Source organism: Telmatherina bonti (genome assembly GCF_933228915.1).
Source record: "Telmatherina bonti genome assembly, chromosome: 2".
In the NCBI taxonomy this organism is placed as follows: domain Eukaryota; kingdom Metazoa; phylum Chordata; class Actinopteri; order Atheriniformes; family Telmatherinidae; genus Telmatherina; species Telmatherina bonti.
Window position 1 is genome coordinate 25,360,231 of NC_136620.1, and position 23,772 is coordinate 25,384,002.

Below are 23,772 nucleotides of genomic sequence, written 5' to 3' on the forward strand. Positions count from 1 at the left end.
AAATGAGCCATTTACAGCATTGAATGATTGCTTTGGTCAAAGCTAATCCCTTCTCCTCTGACATCTGTTTCTGGGCAATGACCGTAAAACCACATGCAGTACAATATATTTACAGGTATTATACGTAAATTGGAATGGATCATGCAAAATGTTGCCAAATTTAGTGCACACACACACAATCTTGTGAGCTACAATTGCAGGAACAAGCAAGTGATATGTGGTTGGAAGCATTTCCTGTAGAAAGCACAGAGTGGAGTAATGAGACTGGGCTCAGGGGAACATATGTTACTTGTATGTGGCAGGTGGGTTGGCTCTAGCTCGGCAGTTCATGGTAATTTTGGCCTCGGGTGACTCCTCAGGATAGATGGTGTCCACCGGCTGCTCCTCAAACACTGGTCCGAAACCTGTGGCTTCAGCCGCTGATAACAAACAAAGCAGGGCAGGGTTAATAATAGCAAGCTGAGTCAGATTATCCCACTCACTCACACCTAATATGTAGTAGCTGAGTGTTAGGTCTCTGTTTTATTCCAAATTGCAATATCACACCGTGTATGGTGAGCTCACTCAGGTGGCAAACCTGACTGGCACACTAATCCGTGGCAGGTAAATGTGATAGTCTTAAGAGCTAATAAACATTCTTAAACCTTAAAATCCAACATGACTTTGCAAAATTAAAACCTTTTCCATGCATGTGTCTGCTCTCTAAAGCTGTGAGGAAACTTTAACAAGAGAAGTCCCCTAGAAGAAAATGCCTTTCCAGCTTCAATCTGCTTTTTACATGATCAACACACATGCAGTTACCCCCAATTATTCATTAAACAGACAGACATCATGAGCGGTGGCATGAATAAGGCATAAACACAATGCCAGGCTATGAATAAGCAATGAGGCGGAATGTTCCCAAATGCTGATTATTCGCAAAGATCAAGAGTGTGTGTAGGTGACTGCAGGATCTCAGACATGAGTTGTGTGTCAGCGTGTGTGTGCATGTGTGATATTCCCCTGCATCTAAGGGTTTTCAGAATGTGCAGCTGATGCCTCAGTGGGGATAAGCTTGTTCTTTCAGACAGTAGTATGCTACTCCTCTTCCATCCCTCTAGCCAGGCTAATGCTTGGGACTCGCTCACTCTGAAAATGTCATCTCAACAGACTGGGCAACCTTCAGAGCCAAAACCAGATAATTATAACAAGAATATTCTTCGTCCTGAAAGTACAGTGTCATCACTTATAAGGACAACAAAAGCAGCAAGATCATCTTATGCATCTTATACAAATTTTTACAGCAGAGACTGTATGGGAATTTAATACACAGTTACGCGTAGAAACATCTGGACAATGACATAATTTCGGATAATTAACAAAACAAAAAGAAACAATATTTATTTTTAATATTTTGTTGAGACATTGCAGACAATTGAGACTAAGTCGGCTTCTTTAGAGACTTTTTGGTAAAGTCTATTCGGGACTTTCTGTTGTTGAGACTGGTTCATGATTGGTACCTGATGGTGAACCCTCTGTACTAGCCCTCATGACATCTTCTCTTTATGGTAGATTTAGATACTGGTTGAGCTAAACTCTTGACAGCATTTTTTAATAGAGTGGATACTGGGAAAACACTATGAAAATGATCCTGCAAACATCCACCTCTGTTCTGTTGCATGAACATCAGACTTTTTTATGTTTGTCACAACTTGCAGAGATGTGGATCCAGATGCAGAACCAACAAGTGAAGGTGGAATGCATGAAATATAGTTTTAATCCAAAAGAAAATGAACAGGAAGACTCGATAGAGGAAAATGATGGATGATCTGATGAAGGAAACTGAGAACTGAGGCATATAAATGCACTGAGGGACTAATAAGGAACAGGCAAAATAAAGGAAATCAAACCAAGTGAGCTAATGAACAGGAAGCTAAACAGGAAAAGCTACTCTATAAAACACGTAAAAAAAGACACATGCCACACCTAAAATCATCCCCAGAGCTTTTACCTGCTCGACCGATGATGGATTAATATGGAAATAACTTGGAAAGCCCATGAAATAGCTTTAAAGTTAACTGTCCAATATGGTCCCTTAAACAAACACCTCATGTGAAATAGTTTTAATTCCAAAATATTTTATCAAATTTTAACGTGAATATCTTTAAAGTAAAACAGAGACTTTACATCCATATTGATTAGTTTACTGTGTCTTGAATATATTTTGGTAAACAACTAAAATAACAAAACTGAAGGGCTGTATATGTTTAATACTGGCAAAGTTGACTGATCTCTCTCTTCTCTCAGTAGCTAAAAGATTTTTAAAAAGCAGTGATTTTGCACATCAAGAAAACAAAAAAAAAGGCTTGTAGCCACATGAACAAGTTAGCTGTACCCTTTGCAGCTAACCAGAGGGCTGCAATTAAGATGTTGGGAGACGAATCAACTCCTATTCACACTCCAGCAGCCAATCGCGTGAGATTACTTGACATTGATGCAAATCCCAAGGACTATGAATTACTGCTGGCTGTGAGAGAAATTAAACATTCTAAAAATGGGTCAGTGTGAGGTTGACAGAGGGGAAATTAAGTGAGAATCTATGTTCTGGGAATGAGGGAGAGGAGAGAGAAAAAAAAGTAGTTGAAAGGAACACAAAACTGTGGGTGATAAGTAGAGTAATGGAATACAGTGACCCTATTCTGCTGTCAGACTTAAACTGGCCTACATACGTGCCCAATAAATTCTTTACATGTAAAAATAAAAAATAAATGTTAGACAGCCTGGTGGGGCGGGGGGGCAGTTGCTGAGGTTGCGGCGCAATGGTGACATAGCAGTTGGAGTGTAACTCGGAGAGATGAGCGCTGGTGCTGTTCCCATCCTTTTCCTGTAATGTGGGATGTGACAGATGGTGAAGGGGGGTGTTAAAGGAGACCATATACATCGCCTGGAGACACACGCAGGCCTTTTACATTTTCTCTGCCCTGTTTTACTTTCTGTGTCTGTCTCTAACTCTCCCTGCCTTGCCTATGCCCTTCCTCCATCTCCTTCACATTGTATCTGAGTGTAAACAAGACAAAGGAGATAATTGTGGATTTTAGAGGGACCAGAAAAAGCCACATACAATTCAAATAATAAGAGGTGGGTGTGGCTGCAAGGAGAGACATAAGAAACTATTTTTTGGGAAGATTAGATCCATCAAATGGTATTAAGTTGCATACCATCTATACGAGACTATGTTGGACAGTGAAGTTTTTTGTAGTCATCTGTCCAGACAATAGCATCAGCGCTAGTAACCCAAAGAAACTGGACAAACTAAGGAAGAGGGGCTGACTGTGATGAAAACTCTGGATCCCTTGCAGCTGACGCAGAGGAAAATCCTGCACAAGTTGCTAAAAGTAATGAATAACCTGGTACATATACACAATACAGTGATCAAACCAGAGGGACTTCAGTCAGAGGCCTCTTCAGCCCTGCTGCACTGAAGAAATTTACAGGAGATCATTCCTGGGTGAAGCCTAACACAGTGAGTTTACAATTCCAATTTTACTAATGATGACAGGGTTCTGTTCTTTTTAGTCATTTATCTATAAGGTTAATCGATAACTACTTTTACAACAGTAATAATTCACTATTCTTCATGAAGACAATTCCCTTTGGAGAACAATGTAGTTATATGTAATAGTATTCTTGTAATATATCATTTATTTTTTGTTTTTTACCATCTATCAAATATTAGTATAACATAGAGTCTAAGACAGGATGTATCTTGAAAACATCAGGATCAAAACACTGTATTAGCAATATTGACATATGAATGGTTGTTAGATGAAAAAAAAAAATCTCAACCTTTAAAACATAAATGACAATTTATGTTGCGAGGAGTTCACTTTCAGCACAAATACAGAAGACAAGAAGATGTGAACCGAACATGAGCTAAGAGCCAACTAAAGAAGGTCATGTTCAGTTTCCCCTGAGAAAATCAGCTTATGTATGATAGTCAAGAACAGGATGTTCACAGACAGAATATGAAGACATAACATGCTTACATAGGCATTAAATTTATAATTATAACAACTATAATTTTGAAACTGCAATATCTATTAAAAACAACAATGAACTTTATTTTTCTCTAACATTGACACATTCAGTTTCTGCATTCAGAATTTTAGTAAACCATAGCTGGATGCTTTTAGGGAATGCTGAGGTGCAACAGCAAGCCCACTGCCTTTGATGCATCTACATTGTGCACACATTCCAACATAAAAACACAAGAAAAACAGGTTAAACACTCAGTTTTAAGAAATTGCATCCACAAGAGCACAAGAATGCACAAGAACTCACCACATAGCACTGCAGCTAACCAGAAACCCAAGTATCAATGTAGACTAAAATCTCCAAGCATCACTCCCTCTCCGAGAGCCTCCCACTCTCCTTCCAAAAATATCAGATATGTTCTGTCTAAAACAGCCCATCTTGTTGTGACTTTTCAGTTTCTCACTGTGCTTATTATTCATTTTCCTAATTTGTCTGCATCACACACCTTATTCTGTTTCCTCTTCTGGCACAGCACTGCACTGCTCTGGCCTTTTTAACAAGCAACAAATTATTTGCACAACAAACCACTGAGGTTCCTCCTCCTCAAATACACAAAGAGAGTAAGATGGACAGTTATTCTCAGCGAAAACTACATCTATACTAAAGGTACACACAAAGGCAGGCGGTGTCTCCAGGGCCTGCTGGAAGTGATCTTCCACTGGACAGACTTCATTACCAAACAAAGACAGCCCATTCAGGCTGACAGCAGGTAAGTGTGGACTCAATTGAAATTGAAATACCACCGCCGGTTATTTTTGGAGACTGTTATCTTCTGTAATGTGGATTACTAACACAACATTGATTATTCATTGAGGTTTTAGCAATATTTTAGATGCATAATTATGCAAATTATGTAGCCTAAAATAAAAATCCCACTTCTAATGTTTTTGTGTTATTGTTATATATGTTTAAATATGTTTTACTTGTTGCTGCTCCAATGCTGGTTGGGATTCACATCTATATAGTCTCACAATTCTTATCCCAGAGGAACTTCCTGTAATTCTTTGGTGAGTTTTATTGCATCTGCAGTGTGTTTGTTAGCATGACCAGGAGTGGGTCCAAAAGGGACGGATAGCATATTGTATCCTTGAGGCACTGTGTGCACGGCGTTCCAATAATGTCCCATAAGCCCCTGAGCCACATAATGGTTCAGAGTAGCAAACTTCCCCTGGAGGAATTATTCTACATAAAATAATCATTCTGCCACACCGCAGGACCAATTATTTGTCTGGATAAGCAATAAAGTGCCAGTTGAGCTATAACAACTGCTGTAAAAAAAGAATTGTTCATATGTGGCAGATCTAACCTATTTAAACAACATTATTCTGAATTAGAGCCCTGTGTTATTCATAGATAATTAACATGAACAAATTTGGTTTGGTAATAAATAATTTCAAATGGTTAGTCACTGTTATTACCACATTACTGTACAGTCTACCAATTATCCAACAACAATCAGTATGTATAGTATCAAACTCTGTTAACGCTTTCAATGGCTTTGAAGCCATTGAACTGTTATCAAAATGTTTGTCCCTCATGGCTTTACAGCTAAGAGCTGATCTGAAAAAAGATCAACTTTCTTTAAAAGCCTGTATAGGTTGAACCCTGTAACGAAGGAGACAGATTTTTGGAGGAATTTTAGCTGGACTGTAACACCTTATATAAGTATTAACAATTCAAAGAGCTAAAGAATAAGGACTTAGATAATGATGGTTCCTGTAGTGAAGCTAGAAGGCCACCTACACAGAGTTTTGACCTTTGACAAGCTTGGTATTGATTCTGCCTCCTTCGATGACTACACTGTCGTCTTTGACCAGATTTGACAAAGAACCAAGCAACTTTTTTTTTTTCTTTTCTTCGGGGTTACTTCGAAGACCACAAGTTATATCATGTTAAGGTGTTTGTGCAGAAATCTGTCATCCAGGCATATGTCTCGTGGTGAAGGAAAGAAAATAAAGAGTGGGAAAAAAAACAGCAGCAAAAAGCTAAGAGACCATAAGAAAAATGGATTACTCACTCCAGCTACAAATCAATACATGCAGCGTTATATTCCTGTTCCCCAGCAACAAATCAGAGCGATTCCCTACGTCAAATTTACACATGTTGATAGTCTGGCTCCACTTTCGATTTTCTTTTTCTCCCACAGAATACAGCAAATAGTGAACAGCTTATGTATCCAGCAAACAGTAGTCTATTTAATCACAATGTCTGTGCATGTCATAAACTCAACACAACCAAGAATGTTTGTTAAAGGATATATTTTTTGGCTAATAAAGTGTAAATAAAGAACAGATTTCCAACTGTAACCCTAAAACAGCGACAGTGTAAAACATAAATGATAAAAGAATTCAATGATTAGTAAATAAAATACACTAATAATTTAGTATTAGCTTTAAAAAAAAAAAAAAAAAAAAAAATCAAGTCGTCTTGAATTTAATGGCAGCAACACATCACAAAAATGTGAACAGATCCATGTTTACTAATGTGTAGCCTCATACCTTTAAAACACAGATAACCCATAAAAATGTGGGTAATGTACCACAGTAAGAGGGATATTGTCCTACTTTTGTCTCATAGCGTTCTGGCTGCTCAACAGTCTTGAGGCTTAAACTACCATGAAGCCAAACTCCTGTAAAAGATCCAATGTAACATTTCCTTAATATGTTTATTCTTTCCTGAAAAATAAAAGCCAATAGACACTAATGCCCCCCCACCAAAGATGAGTTGACCTATCCAACGAGAGAACAATTTTTCACTTTGCATCAGTCTGTTTTAGATCAACCTTCTTAAAGAAGACAGTGGTGTTTCTGGATCATATGGGTTCTGCTTTACATGATAGAGCTTTAATCTGCATCTATAGATGGTATGATAAACTGTGTTCACAGAAAGAGATTCGGAAAATGTTTCTCAGACCATGAATAGATTTTCACGATAGAACTGGTCCTTTCTTTTTAATCTACTGCAGCCTGAAGATCTAATGATCGCTGGTATCCAACACTGATTTTTCTGTCATGTCCCATAAACACAGAGATAACTCCAGGTTCCTTCATGATATTATGTACTTTAGATTATAAAAATTAATATTCCTTCCAATTTCACACTGAGGAAGGTTATTCTGAAATTGCTCTACAGATTGTAGCCACAGTATTGATTAGAGCTGATTCTTTTTTTCCTGCACAAGTCTACCACACACAGACACAGGAAGTCATGCAACTTTGCGTGACGATTGTTTTCAATTGCAATTTGGTGTCATTTTGACATAAGAAAATTCCACTAGTAAAACAAGACATGCATAATATACAGGGCCGATACAACAAAACATTTGAATAGGGCTCGAATACTTTATACAAACATGAGGAACTCGCATAAGCAAGCCAGAAAGCCACTACAAAGCCTGACAAAGCTTTACAATGAGTAGTTCTGGATGACCCGCCCCTCTCCATTCACTTTAAAGGGTGACAATTTTACTATATCTTTTTTAATAGAAATTCTTATATTTGAGTGTAATTACTCAATAATCTTAAAAGTTATGTGGCAAACAGTGTTTTCATGTGTTAATAAAACATAAAATGTACAAATATGTAATTACTGTGACATAGGTTAAACGACAAAACATGTAACATATATATTGACGACAGCAACAATAATAAACATCAAAGTCTATAACAAATATGATGAAATGATATATTCAACAGACCTCTTAATAATATAATCCAGATATTTGATCGGTTCTTGGTATTTATTGGCAGATATGTACACCCCAGATATCAGAATCTTTATTGTTCAGAAAAAATGGTATTGTAACATCAGTATTTACAGGTTGTGGTACCACTACTTATATTTTTGATAGAGACTATGCATCTCTAAGATATTCTTTTCATACCACAACGTTACTGACTGCTTGTCAATTATATTTGTTACAGATTATACACATTGTCCCAGCTGTTGTGGAAATGGAGTTTCATGTGACGTCGTGATTAGCAAAAAAAGTTGGGTTTTTTTATGTTTCTGACACTGAATGAGAATTATTATTTTTGGTACTGAATTCAGTCTTACCTCCATAAAAACCAGGCACGTCCACATGGACTGATGCATCTGTAATAAAAAAAAAATTTTAAAAAACGTCATGTTAATACATAAAATTGAAACGCAGAATAAGTGAACAACAATAATTGAAACCTGCATATTCTATAGTGTAAATATATTTAGCTTACTTTTCATTATGTGAAAAGGAAAAAAAGTAGAAAATGACCAAATCAAATAATGTTTTCATCATACATTATTATGTAATTGTCTTCAGAGTTTTGTTTTTTTTTACTGCTGAGAAAGTGACAAATGAGTCTAAACTCAGCCTTGAGCTGAAATACTACATTTACCTGAAGTGGAATCCCCAACATTCTGATTTTTTTATGAATAAATGATAATCTAACATTGCAGTGTTATCCTTCAGAAAATGTGTGTTTAACTTCTCTGTGATGCTCCACTGAAATGGTCCCTCGAGTCCTATCAAGCATGTAATTAAATAATAGCTCTTCAACACTCTCTATACTATAGATTTGCTATATAGTATGCTTGACATTTGTTCAGCTGTCACTACATTAATGTCAAATTAACCATCAAACCTTTTTTCATGCTAGAGCTAAAAAAAAATGCCATCCCAATGTCCTCTATCTCCAGTGAAGGCCAGAGGCTGCTGCTTGGCTGCTGTCTCTTTGGATAAACGCAAGTAACAATATAAACCTGTGCTTACACTGTACGTCTCCAGTGTTTAGTCATGTGGAAAAAAAAACACTCTTTTTATTTACAGATTTGACTTATTAGGATGTAATAAAAATAGTCTGCTTTTTATCTGGACTTAACCCTTTTATGCCGCATGTATCATAGTTGATACATACAGTTTCTTTTGTATCCCTTGATGGTGAAAACTTGTCTAAAACCCTGTTTTACACAACCTCATACTTCTGCCCCTGTGTAGATACAATAAAAACACAATAATAAACAATAATAATTTTGACATATCAAATGGCAATAAACTGTAAATAAATTAAAAAACATATATTTGTGAGTTATTTTTTTACATTTTGTTAAAGTTCAAAATAAAGTCTCAGATTGAAAGATTTTTTTGAGGTGGGTCAAGTTTAAAGGTCCTCAAGTAAACCAAAAAACAAGATATGTAAGACTGTATTCTTATTAAACTTAATAAAACCAGGATGCAGAAGTGGTGTTAAAAACAAGTCAAGAATTAGTGATGACAAAATTATTTTTATTCCGTGCTGGAAGGTAAAACTTTGGAAATTAAAGAGGTTTTGTTTCCTTTTTCACATAACTGTATGCAAAGATAAACCCCGCATCATATTGGGTATATAGCATGAGCATATTTTCAGCAGGATGTTTTCCAGCTATAAAAAATAGCCTCTTGTGCATGCATTTTATGTGTCACAAGTATCTTGCAAAGCAATAACGACAGAAAAATAATGATAAGCAACAAGATATTTTTGAGAAAGATCTTGTGCAGAGCGAAATCGAACTACGACAAGTATGAATTGCCCAAGGTACATGGAGGGGTTGTTTGCTTTTTCAGACAGGTCATTTTCAGGCTTGCTGTTTTCTGTCCACTTTGTTTTGTTTCCAACATAGCTGATTGCACAGCAGCATCCTGCACAGACCCCTGCAAGCTCTAAGCCCTCAAAGGCATGCAACGCTCCCACTTGCCTTGTCAGATAAACAGTACATATATGACAATTTGTGCTTATTTTAGTTATCCCATCACAAGTGTGACCTGAGTCTAAACAGATCATCACAGTTTTACTCTGCTTATTAAAAAATGCATTTTTTCTTCATTTTTCCCATCAATGCATTCATCACAGCCAGTGTCATTATGTTTACACTACATTCTTAAAAGCTGGCAGCTTTTTCACACTTTGTCTCACTTGTTTTTTTTATTCATAGTTAAAATGAGAACCTCGTTTTCACAAGCATGCTGCTATCCAAGCTGCCTACCAGCTGTGTGATTAGTGCAAAGTATTTTTCCATCTCATTTCTGTAATTCCATTTCATTCAAATGGTGATTCTTGAAAGATGAAGGCCAGGCGAGGTACAGTGATGGGAGCTAAATGAAACTTTATATGAAGCTGTCTTAGCAGTAATTTCTGAAAAGCAAATTGTCAGAGTGCAGACAACAATTAGTGCTCTAGTTACATTTCTGGATTTCGCAGTCTGAGTATAAAGTATGTTGTTTGTGTTGGCATTCATACCACATCAGTAATTCCAAATACCTATTTAGCTGTGATTTAGTTCTGTGTTTTCCTTCAAGCTGAATGTGAAACAGACCTGCAGGAGAAAGTGAGAGGACCAGGAGATGAAGGAGCAGGGTGAGGTGCAGCATGATGTTGAAGTGAGAACCACCTGGAGGGGTTACAGCCAGAAGCTCAGCTGATGAAACATCAGCAGGACCTCTTTGTTTTCCCTACAAGAGAAAAAAGAAACAAAAAGAGAAACAGTTATAATCAGCACATCAGACTGTCATTTGATGGTTAGTAGAGATGACCAATATTATCGGCATACAGATATTATCGACCAATGTTAACATTAAAATGTCATATTGGAAATTATCGATATCCGTTTTCACTCTTTCAGTGGCATAACTTTTACACAACATGCGCATATTATATATCAAACTCTTCAGCTAAGTCTCCTCTAACTTAAAATGACACAATATATGAGATTTCGTGTTGAATTTTCCTGATATTTTTGTTTGTTTAGCACAATTCGCTGGGTATTGGCTGATATCAATATCGCAAATTAAGAACTGGACAAGATCGGCAGATTGGACATAGGTTAAAAAAAAAAAAAAAAAAAAAAAGAAGACAATATCAGACATTCATAATGGTTAGTGCAATGCATTTGAAAAGAAATGATAAAACTTCTAATGTCTTCTAGCTTTAAGGAAAAATACTGACCAATTACACCATTAATGCACTTAAACAGTTGAACAATGTGACCTGTTCTGGTCCAAACTACACACAGATAAGAAAGAGATTGCCAAAGCTATACAGAAAGTGTGTATTTTCTACATAAATTGAATATTTTATTTGCAACATATGACCAAAGTAAAGTCAGAATTATAAAAACTTCTGAAATATGCCAATTTATACAACCAAAAAAGAAGTTGTTGCAATGTCAATTAATCAACTGTGAGGCTAATGAGTAGTAAGAGAAAATTCTAATGAAAGTTAAAGGGGCTCTATTATGCTATTTCTAGTTTTCTGAGCTTTCTACAGTGTCATAGTGTTAAATACTCATCAGACATATGAGCGGCGCTGTGTTTTTTATCACCGAAACACATGCTTGAATTTTCCAGCACGCTCTACGTTTAGTTTCCATGGCGATGGAAACGATTGGTTTTAGAGTTTTTTCTACTTCAAAGTTTTTATGATGTCCCAGGGGAGGGACTCAGTGATTGGTCATTTTCTCTAGTTGTGCACATTCATGAAAAGAAAACTACTCCTAGCAGTTGACCAATCAGACGCAGCCCGCAGGCAGGACAGGGGGCGGAGCTTTCTCTGTTCGCTTGTTTCTGGCAGAGGCCGATCTGACAGAAACAATACACAATGAATGAAGGGGTTTGCAAAAACTGCTTGATTATTTCTTGTCCTTCTGGACTTGCATATTAAAATAAATTTGACTGAAATATGCATGATAGAGCCACTATAATCAAGTTGTTGTTTCATCATGTCTAATCTTTCTTAGTATATCAAATGTCTGGGATCATTGTAGGAAACTTATGCATCATTTGGCAGCATATCAACATTTGACCATGGGAACTGTATCAGGATCAACCTGCTGCCCACGACAAGCTTTAGCAGCCAGTTCCAGTCTTCATTCCCAGCAGAAGCAGACATGCATCTGATTCCTGTCAGCCTCCAAGGCACTGGCTTCTTGATAGGTTGATGCCTGATGATTGACATCTGGATGATTGCGGGACCATACCAAGAGTAGGCATACTCACTTCCCTCAAGTTCTTAAAAGCACACCACCCAGCACCAGCTTTCAACCTCATTTTCAGTAATACAAGATGTAAAGCAACACTGACTGACTGAAGAAATCAAGTGGAAGATCTGGCAGAGGCAAATATAAGCATAATTATAACATCTCTAAAATCTGACAGCATGTTAAATTTCACATATAAGATGAACCACAATTTCAAACTCATGCTTCAGTGACGTTGTCAGTCCATTTTTCTTTTGATGAAACCACATGGTCATGGTTATGTGGCGATGAACAGCCATTAACAACAGATTTTATGGTATAATAAGGACCAGTTAAAAAGTGTCAAAAAGCCCCAATCTAAGGTTTTTCTTTTTTTTTTTTTTATCTTTTGACCAGAATGCTTTCTTATTCATACCCATCTTCCAGTGTTACAGCACTTAGCATCACATCGGGCCCATCTTTTCTGTCAAGTGTTGATCAAAGTGTAACTGAACATGAGGGGAAAACTATTGATTCTTTGTGACCACCCTGAGGTGTCAACTGCCAGAGACCAGGAGGTCTGATAGGATTGAGATCTCAGAGCTTACAAGACAAATGGAGTTTTATCACTGAAAATCGATTATTACAAAAAGGAGTGCCTGTAAAAACCATCTTCGCATGACGCAAGCAAAAGAAAACTTGAGGTAACATGGGGCTTAACATCTATACATACATTTTGACAGGTGAAGCAGGAAAAGCCAGACAAACTGAATCCTGTATAAAGTGTCCAATACGGTGGGCATTCAGCAATGCATGAGATGTGCAGATGCAAGAAAACCATACAGAGGGGATTTCATCTCTAAGCGGGACTGTATCCTAGCAACACCTTTTAAAAGCAGCAGTTTGTGTGCTGCAGGGGGCCTTTTGTGACCAACAATGAAACTATGCAAACACTCATTTTAATCTGGAACAACGCTGCTGCTGTGGACAGAAGACATACGGTGCTATGTTCATCTACAGTATTAAATATATCGATGTCTTGATGTCAGACGAAGCTATGAAAACATCTATTAGTTCTTAATAACTCAATCTTTCTCCTTCGGCAGCTGTGCGCTGCTGTAAGTACCATTTCTGCTTCTCATAAATCATAAATGTTCTAAAGAGATGCACTTAGAAGATTAAGGAAAGACAAACAAAACCTCCTTATAGCACCACAGTGGTGAAAGATCCAAACCCACCTCTGCCATTGAGTACTGTCACTGATAAACTACAAATACACATCAGACTTGCACCATCCAGAAAAGCAGCAAGCTCCTGAAATCAGTATTAATGCTGCCTTCTACTTCATTGGTCTTATGTCAGCAGCCTGAAAGCACGTGATGAAAGCACTTCAGCTATCACAGTAAATCACCAGGCCCAGTCATGAAAGCCCTCAAACAAGGCCGTTTCTTCTCCCTCATAAATCATACTCAGGATGATGCCAGAGCTATTACTGCTGCTAGTTTGATTCTGGTGATTTCTTTTCTTTCTTTCTTTTCTTTGTAAATCTTTTTTCTGCCCCCAGTTATGCTTCTATTCCCGGTAATTTGTTCTCTTTTTGTGTCCTTACTTCCCCTAGCCGGTGTTATTGCTCTGAAACCCCCATCATATAGTATCTAACAGGGGCTTCCAGGAGGCAGATTCTGAAATTCAACTGCTGCAGTCCTATAATCGATACTGCTGCAAGTGCTTTTTATCATGACCCCAAAACTTCCTAAAGGCCTTTCTGTGTTTGGCCCAATGGGAGTCGCATAATTGAGTAGGTAACTTAAGAGAAATGTTTTCCCTCTTGAGTCGTGCAGATTCAGCGATGTGGGGGAGGTGACGAGAGCACAAAGTGGAGGAGAGGATGGTGGAGGGGTCAGAGTGGAAGACTTCAAAAACAAGACGTTGCTCTAGCAACCCCATCCCCCCTACCACCATCACCACAATCAGTGATTTACCAGCAGATTTGCTGTAATCCTACAAGAAGAAGCCAAACTGGGTTTAACACTGGATTGGTCTTAATCAGTTTGAGTGGGGAAAATGAGCACTGACAGTCAAAGTGTCATCTGCAGTTGCATCTTGGTCATAACAGCCTTCACCAGGACGTTAATTAAGCATCAAACTCTGCAGCGAATACAAAGAAGTGAATCAACAGGAGAAGCCACTTTAATTATCATGTAATTATTTTAGTTAGCTGTTCACCAAGATGGGGAAGACCATTTGTTAATCCATCCCTAAAGATCGGGTTTGTGCAGCTTAGACTTCCTAGAATTTTGTGGCCGCCGTACGTTTCTGAAAAGCCCAATTATAAAAAAGCTGCATCTTTTACAGTCAAAGGTGCTCAGTGTCTCTCGCCAGAGTGATGAAGTCAATATTAAACCGTGTTTTGTTTTCTCTGAATCCTAACCAGGTGTTTCATTCTGTGAATTGAACAGAGTGATGTTGTTGCATTCACTGTACAGAATTGAAGAAAGGGGGGTGGAGTGTGGGGGGAGGGGGAACAACATTGGCGACAAAAGTTAAAGGACACATTATCTTCTTGGTGACGGTGTTGATTGAAGATGTAGAAAATGAGAAAAGATGGATACTCTCTAAGTTTCAGGAAAATCTGGGGGGAGGAAGGGGGGGTGTTAACCTTGATTTCAGATGTGACCAATAATTTAAATAATATATTCATGTTGTTGTAGAATTTGATAAAAATCCACATTTTTTTTAGTTTCAGGATACTTGGTACCGTCTCAGAACACTTTGGATTTAAATCAAATCAAACTTTATTTATAAGACCCTTCTCATACAAAAGCAGCTAAAAGTGTTTTAGTTAGAAGAACAAATTGCAATCACTTAAGTATAAAACATCAAAGTTCAATAACACACACCTGATCATACTCTTTTGCACATACACATTATCACACACATCCATGTGACACACATATAGTTAGGCTCTAACTTCTAGTTTCTGTTGCTTTAACTGAAACATCAGCATCAAAACATAACTGGAGATGATCATCTGGGGATGATAATCTGACTCAGGGACTCTTCTTACATGTGTTGCACAGATATTATGTGAAGGATCACATCTACATTTCTGAAAGGCTGTTGGTCCTGTATGTAGTCAAAACAACTCCAGCTTACTGAAATTTGACAAATATTTCTAGATGCTCTGAATGTTTATCACCAAGATGTTAGCAAGCAGAATCTTAAGAAGATCTGAGCGTCCCAGACTAGATCTTTGAAAAGATCTTCCAGTCTGTGTCGCTTTATGTTTCCTTCAATGTAAGGTTGGTAAGTGGACTTCTACCAAAGTTAGGATTTTCCTACACATCAGATATTGGGTCATACTGTCTTTAATAATTCACAAATATAATAATATGCTAGCAAGCCTTACTGGAAAAATTAATCCAAAACAAGCTCAATTAGCATCTTAGCCCAAACTATGGACATATATACATAGACGTCGCATAGTATCATGCTGCCTATACAAGCTGACGTCTCATTGCGCCGCCATCCTGGATGCATTTATTTGTAAGGTGTAGGCCCAACCACAACAATAACTTCACCAATTATTACCAGATTTTTCTCACAGTTTGGTTTGTAACAAAGGGCAGAGATATTGTTATGATACACGTCACTGTCAAACATTTCATACTACGTGCTAAAATATATTTTTAATGCTATTTAACAAAGACATAAGGTAGTTACATAAATGTAATATAAATAAATGTATAAATAAATTTGATACTAATGTGTTTGATTGTTTATCAATGCATTTGGATTTATCTATCTATTTTTTATCTGGTTGAAATTATTATTCAACCTTGTGAAATGTAATTCCACACGATCTGCTTTCAGATCCGCCTAGCAACATTTTAAATAATCCAAATGGTGATCTGGATCACCACCAAAATTAAATCAGTTCTTCCTTTTCACATTTCCAACAAGTCCTGAAAATTTCATGAAAATCCGTCCATAACTTTAGTTATCTGGAACACAAACAGACAAACAAACAAAGCCAGTAAAAACATAACCTCCTTGGTGAGGTAATTATCCTACCATGTAAAACTCTCTTTGTGAAGCATCAGTATCATATTTTTCCATAAACACCTCATAGGAGTAACATTTATCATTTGCATTTAGTAGATTATTCACTGTGTTAACATTATTATAAACCAGTTTTGTAGAAAAGGGTTTTGTTTGAGTGTAATATTTACAAGTTGTTCCACAGAAAACAGTTATGTGGGGAAACTACGTTGACTCTGCAGCAAGACTTGAAAGCGGAGACCCATCCAATATGGCGGCGACTCTGGTTTACTCTCCAGTACATAATGAGGTGTCTATGTATGATGTGTATGTTCCAAACAAGAAGCAGCAGCCTGCATACTGTTAGCTTAGCACAAATGCTGAAAAGTCTTTTTCTTCTAAAGAATACATGATCCCTTTTAAAAATATATCTACTATAAATCAGTCTTTCACTTTTCATCGATCATACTATTTTTGATATTGAGTGACTTAACTTCTGTGATGTATCTTGTGTCTCTGAAATGTTGCAAAATTAGTTTAATCCTACCAAGCAGCATGAGTACTCCTCACTGATTAAATTATTTTTTCCTATTTGCTCTAACAGGTAGAGATAGTCAGACTTCACCAATTCTAGAAAAATGGGTTGGCTACACCTTACTTATTAGATTATTATTGATGTTCTTCTGAATCTCATAAAAAAATGAATATCCCATAAACATGTTTCCTTTGGGCTGCACGGTGGTGCAGTGGTTAGCACTGTGGCCTCACAGCAAGAAGGTCGCTGGTTCAATCCTTGGCTGGTTTGGTCAGTGGCCTTTCTGTGTGGAGTTTGCATGTTCTCCCCGTGTATGCGTGGGTTCTCTCCGGGTACTCCGGCTTCCTCCCACCATCCAAAGACATGCATGATAGGTTAATTGGTCACTCTAAAATTGCCCCTAGGAGTGAGTGTGAGTGTGGTTGTTCGTCTCTCTGTGTGTGGCCCTGCGATGGACTGGCGAGCTGTCCAGCGTGTACCCTGCCTGTTGCCCAAAGCCAGCTGGGATAGGCTCCAGCTTCCCCGTGACCCTGAATTGGAATAAGCAGTTCGGAAAATGAATGAATGAATGAATGTTTCCTTTGTGACATGGTTCCACTTTTCCTGCTTTTTAGATATAACCCCAACCTCTCCAGATGCTGTCCTGCTCCTCATGCTGAGGCATACAATATGTGATAGGAATCCAACATTTCAGAAATACCATATCTAGAGACCAATCATCATAAAATCAAATTATTAATAATGCTGCATGCTCTTAAGCATCATTGCCAAATACTGCTGGAAAAATAACAAGCGATAAAGAGAAAGAGGGGAATATTGACTGAGACTAAATTAAGATGAAACAGTGAGACATTGAGTCTGACATCTGTGAGAGGCAGCTGCATCTCGGCCTGCTTTGAAGGGTGTTACTGTTCAATCTCTTTAGAGTAATTCATCCAGAACCTGTGGAGTTGTTTTTCCTGGCACACCTTTGTTAGGTCAAACAAAAACATGTCTCACAAGTATTTTGAAAATCCAAAACGAGAGTCCACTGAAGCTGCAGGGTTATTTGAGAAAAGGTATGCAATGTTCCAGTCAGTAGCAGTTTTCTGCCCATGAGCACTGCTCTCTTTCTTCCAGCCAAAGTCTATGTTTAGAAGCAAATAGCTGTTATGACATAACTAACAAAGCAGTTTTCACAGTTTTTTTTTTCCTCTAATATATTCTGCTATGGTACATCATTCTCAGTTAAAAAGAGGAAAATTATATTAAAATGATAATTCTGGAGTTCAAGTTGGGCAAGTTTTTTTCAGAGTACAAAAAAAGAAAAGAGAAAGTAAAAAATAATCTGATGAGATCATCCACATGATACAACTACTCACGGTTTTTAACATAATTCCAAGAATTAGTCATGTGATCTATTCCTTTTTTAGTCTGAATCAGTTCTATTTCACAACAAAGAAGTGGGAATGCATTATATCTAACCTATGAATTATTAATGACAAGTTAATTGATCATTGATGTATGAGTGAGCTGTTGTCCGTCTGTTCGCTTTAACCTTAACTCTGAAAGATATACTTTAAACAACTGCAACATGTAAACAAGATTTTATCTCCTAAAATACCAAAAGAATGATTCAGTCAAGAACAGGATATGTTCAGTGGTTATCTAAGCATATTCTACAATAGATAAAGCAATAACCCCAAGACACAGAGAAGAAAAAGAGGCTTTGTGCCTCCCCAGCTTGCACAGATCCCCTGCTGATATGTAGAAACTGGTTCAGCACTGGAGAAAAAAAAAACAAAACAAAAAAAAAACTTTATTTCTCAATTTTATCAGGTTTTTTTTATCATATGCAGCTAGAATTCACTTTCTGTTTTTGCATTCGGTAATTTGACAACAAAGCCGCTGACATTGTAATAATTTTCGGGGCTCACTTTATGTTCATCATGTTTATTGATAAAGAAAAAGGTAGATTAAACATGAACTGATCAGGGATAAAAGCATGTATTGTATTGCAGCCACTTCATAGCAAAAATACTTCTTAGTAAAATTTCATGTTTATTTGATAGGAAATCCACTCTGGATTCAGTTGGGATGGTTATTTCTTCCATTATTCTTTCATTGTTCATCTAAAATTCAGATTGCTTTAAACTGTAATTATTTCTCTCCATCCACTGGAACAATCTTTTACCACCCTGACAAACTTCTGTAGAATTCTTCATGATGTAATCAAGCTGCAGATGATGCAGTTACTGCTTTTTCACCCCGTCTCGTTTCCACTGCCGTTCTCTCCAGCTCAGTCTCTCACTCAATAGAAACAGCCATGCTAATGTAAGCTATTTATCCCAACCCCTGCCGTCAACACAACCGCCCCCCCGGGGGGCCACACTGCTTCAGCAACCTCAGCTGGCCTGAATATCAATGATACCAGTCATTCAATCCTTGAGCACTGGAGCTGGACCTCGATGTGCATTAAATTAACCTAAAATCAGGTGTCTGTAAATAAATGCAAAGTTGCCCTGTAAACATGGTAATAATAAAAAAAATAAATAAAATAGGAGATTTATTGCCCTTTGCTCATTGACAGCCAACAAAGTGGTCAAACTTAAACCCTGCCCCAACTTTGCTTTCATTATTATCCTGGCAGAAAGCCAGACATAACACTATTTAACACGATGATCGTCATCGCTGTAGCTGTCACAGAGAGAGCTAATTTTCCAAAGGAATAAATGAGCTAAAGAGAACAAAAATAAGACGTTCTTTTTAAAAGAAAAAGTCTCCCCTGAAACACTTCAAAAGAGATAAAAATAGAGGCGAATAAAATTGTGATATGCAACACCAAGGTATAAAACCCTTCATTGCCAAGACATAATAAAATTACATAATCAAATCTACATAATCCAGTTCAGAGGTGTAAAAGATAGGAGCCTTTTTCAGGCAAGATGCAGGACAAATAACAACACCAAGGTCAATTTAAGCTCACCAGTTAACCTAATACCCATGTGTTTTGTGGAAGAAAGATAGTATGCATGTGGAGAACATTTAACACATTCATTTAACACAGAAAGTGCACACTCAATATTTGAACCAGTAACCTGCTTGCTGTGATGCAATGACATCAATTTCTCAGGCCTCATTGGCCTCTTAATCATAGCTGAAAACCTCTTAAGACATTCCTTGGCGTTGAGAAACAAACACAAATTCATACAACAGCTTTTATATATATATATACATATATATATATATATATATATATATATATATATATATATATATATATATATATATATTTTTTTTTTTTTTTTTTTTTTTTTTCCAGTTTATACTTTCATTGTTCTAGCTTCTGGGCAACAATCCATAACTTGCCTTATAAGTGGACAGACTACATTGCCACCATTTTTACATGTAACACAACCTCTGCTATAGGTCATAATAAGCTTGCAGAGCACCTTTATGTTAATGAAACACAGAAAAGCATTGACCTTTCAGTGCAACAGCCTTGGAAGAGTCTGACACATTCAGCTGCACAACAATGCTCAAGAGAAAGCCTCCACATATGCGCTGCCGGTTATGGAAAGTGTGTCATATCATGTATGATAAATTGTGTCAAAAGGTCAGAATAGGCTTACACTCAATCAAGAAAAGAGTGCTCTGCTTAATTACTTCATGCCACATCTGTTGAAGAACGATGTTGACTAGTCGTTTAACCAGGAAAGCAGTGACATGCTTTAAAAGCTGCACGTCCTGGTCTCCATTCCCAAACGCAGTCCACTCCCATAAATAACTGTAATTACTACATGACAGCTTATTCTTGGAGGCAAAGCTGTAACAATAATGAAATAAATTTGCGGACAACGGGACATTGCTGCCTTGACTTATGCCAAGAAAAGCTATCAGTAAATCAACTTTATATACATATATATATATATATATATATATATATATATATATATATATATATATATATATATATATATATATATATATATATATATATATATATATATAAAGTTGATTGTATATATATATATATATATATATATATATATATATAAAGTTGATTGTATATATGTATATATATATATATATATATATATATATATATATATATATATACATACACTTTTTTTTTAATGGGTGCGGGGGTATGTATTAGGTTTAATAATTAGCAGAAAAGTTTACCTCTTTCATCCTCTCATTAGATTAGAGGGAAAATCCAATATAAGGCCAGCAGACAAAGAAATATTTCCTTATAATTAGAAACTAAGTCATAAATACGCTCCTTAGCATTTCAGTCAAGGAAACTGTTGGTTACTTTTCAATGAAAAACTGCCGCTATACTGCAACAGACTGAAACACAACTTGGGCAAAGAGTGTGCTGTTACTCAGCTCATTGCTTACCTTGCCTTGCAGAGATATCATGGCAGTAGCTATTTGACAATACAAGCTACTTAGCAGCCCGTGTTCCCCATCCCCTTCAACGTGCCTACCCTGCCAAGTGTCCTAAATACATTGCTCTATTGTCTGCCTCAGAAAGAAGCAATGCCGCTGGATGGAGGCGCGCTCTCTACAAGGTGCAAAGGAGGGAGGATAGATGATGGGAAAAGAAATGGCCAATTCCCCTGGCTGGACAGGGAGCCATGCAAATGGGATGCCAGCAAAGGAGCTTCCCTGCAGCGAAAAAGCCCCACAGAGGGATCATCCAACTGTGGCCGCAGTTTAATCTCTTAAGCTCTCCTGTCCCACTCACGCACATGAAGAAAACAGACCCCCACACCAAAAATACAAATGGAAACCATGCTCAAAGACACACAGTATTCAAACTTAAACCCTGTCTCAACTTAGCCCTCTTGCCTGGCAGAAAGCCATCGGTGTCATCAACACTCCCACTGTCATCAACTTCTCTGCTGCTGCAAAGAGGGTGACTTTTCCCAGAGCAGATGATTGAAAGAGTCAACATATAAGACTTTTTTTTTGCAAATAAAACAAACAAACAAAAAAAAAAGACTTGCTCAGGACCAGACAGGTCAAAATCAGACAAGGAAGACTGTGACTTGGACTGCTTCCTTTGGGGTTGATGTAATCCAGTTATAAGCATATTCCGCAGATCATGTTTCAAATTGTTCCCTTCTTTTATATCTGCGCATCAACATCTTAAAACCATGAAGAAGTAAAAGCACAATGAAAAATCATCTTAGAAGTTCATTGAACCCGTCACCTTGAAACATGGTTCAGTAAAATGAAGTCTTTTATTACAGCTTTTACCATGAACAAGCAGCAACAGTCACATATAGACATAATGAAATATATGTTTTTGTTTCTACAGTTGTAACAAGATATATTTCAGAAATCTGAAAAGGGAAATTAGCCTCTAGATTAGACCAATCTCCAGATTTAGTGGGGAACAGTAGGCTGTTGTCTTTCAGCTTCTGAGAAGTGGTTCTGGTCAGACTGCAGCGGCCTTGCTCAGGGTTCACAGTGGGTCCACAGCCAGTCCAGGGACTTGACCCTGAGAACCTCAGCTCTAAGTACACCTCCCTTAATGCTAGTCCACCCCTTTCCCATGTCAAGCCAAATATATTGCAACTGCAACAATTATCCTTCATCATTTCGCTGTTTCTCTAAGGGCTTATCTCTTTATTAAAACCGGAATAGGCAGGGGTTGTTAGAATACTCCAAAAACTGCCAAATCAACATGTTGCCATGAAAATAAAACAAAATATCTATTTTCATGATTTTTGTTCTGCATGACTAAGATGTAACTGAAGTGCAGAATTTTAGGTTTAATTCAAACATATCCTATAAAGTAAAATATTTAGGAATGCAAACATATTTTTGCAAAGTAGCCTATAATTTCAAGGGCTCAAAAGTAATTAAGACAATTGATATTACTGTAAATAAGCTGTTTGGATTTTTTTTTTATACTTTGTTGAGAATCTTTCGACTGCCTGAAGTCTGCAACCCATGAACATCCCTTTATAGTGGATTTCTTCCTTTGTGATTCTTTGCTCAACTTCTACTGTAGCTGTTTTCACTTATCGCTTGTGTGTGAGTCTTTCTGCCCACCGCCTCGCTGAAACTCATGGTCATGGTCAGGTTGAGATCTGATGACTGACTCAGCTATGGCAGAATATTCCGCTTAAAAACCGCTGGGTTACTTACAGTGTGTTTTGGCTCATTTTTCGTCTGTAACATGTTGTGATAGTCAATCCATTTTACTGAATCTGAGCAGAAAGTAAATCCCCGTAACTTTTGTTTCATTCAGCTGCTTCTGTCTGCTGTCACATCGTCACTAAACACTGGTGACCCAGAGCTGCTGGAAGCCATGCATGCCAGTGCAATCTAACTGCCTTTACCATGTTTTACAGAATATGTGGTGTAACCTCTTTAGGGATCACGAGCTGTTCAAACCCTTCTCCCCTCTTTCTTGTTTCTACCATTCTTCTGGTAAGGGCCTGATCTTAGTTTCATCTACAAATGGTGTTTATGAACTCAGTCAGATTCTTTAGATGTTTTTGGTCGATTCTAATCTAGACTTTCTCTTCTTGGGGCCTGATTAATGATTTGCACCATGAGGTGTGCCCCCTGTATTTGCCTCCCTGACATCTTCTTATTATCTAATGCGACAAGTCCCTGAGAAATGAAGGGTTTAAAACAAGGATCATGTTGGTGAGTTTTATTGGTGAGAATTTGCTTTAAAGCAAGACAATCTGCAATGACATGGCCCCTTTTATGACAATAAAAGCAGTCCTCACGCACTTCATGAGGGTGGAGATGGAGGGCCCTTGGCCTTTTCCAAAAGGAGGAAGTCTGGATTCTGGTCTCCCTGAATGCAACACTGGCATCTTATCAGAGAAGGCACAAACTCCTCAGCCATTAAAGCTGACCTTGACAATAAAGTGACCTGCTGATGCTCTGTCACGCGCCCTATCAGTAGGTAGGCGACTGAAAGTTCCACACGTTGCTGTTTGGACTCATATGGGTGGGGGTGTTAGGTGCATCATTTCCACTTTTGCAACACTTATCATCTCTCCTATCTTTCGTTTTTATTGGCTGCTTCCGATTGCGGCTGTCACTCTTTTTTCCCTCTCTTTGTAAGTTAATGGCATGATGGAACAGGTATGTGGGGAGGCATGAGGACCAGGTAAGTTGGGGCGCCCTTTACATTTCTA

General features: G+C 37.6%; 1 protein-coding gene across 1 annotated transcript in view; it reads right to left on the bottom strand.

Annotated features, from left to right (window-relative positions):
- Positions 1-10,474, bottom strand: part of cntn1a (contactin 1a) — a 29,444-nt gene extending 18,970 nt beyond the window's left edge. Inside the window, exons 1-3 of the mRNA XM_079256195.1 lie at positions 10,405-10,474; positions 8,131-8,169; positions 290-419 (exon numbers count right to left, since the gene is read on the bottom strand). Of these exons, the coding sequence (XP_079112321.1) occupies positions 290-419; positions 8,131-8,169; positions 10,405-10,459 (224 nt within the window). The 5' untranslated portion in view covers positions 10,460-10,474. The remainder of the gene's footprint in view (positions 1-289; positions 420-8,130; positions 8,170-10,404) is intronic.
- Between the last annotated feature and the right edge of the window lie 13,298 nt (positions 10,475-23,772).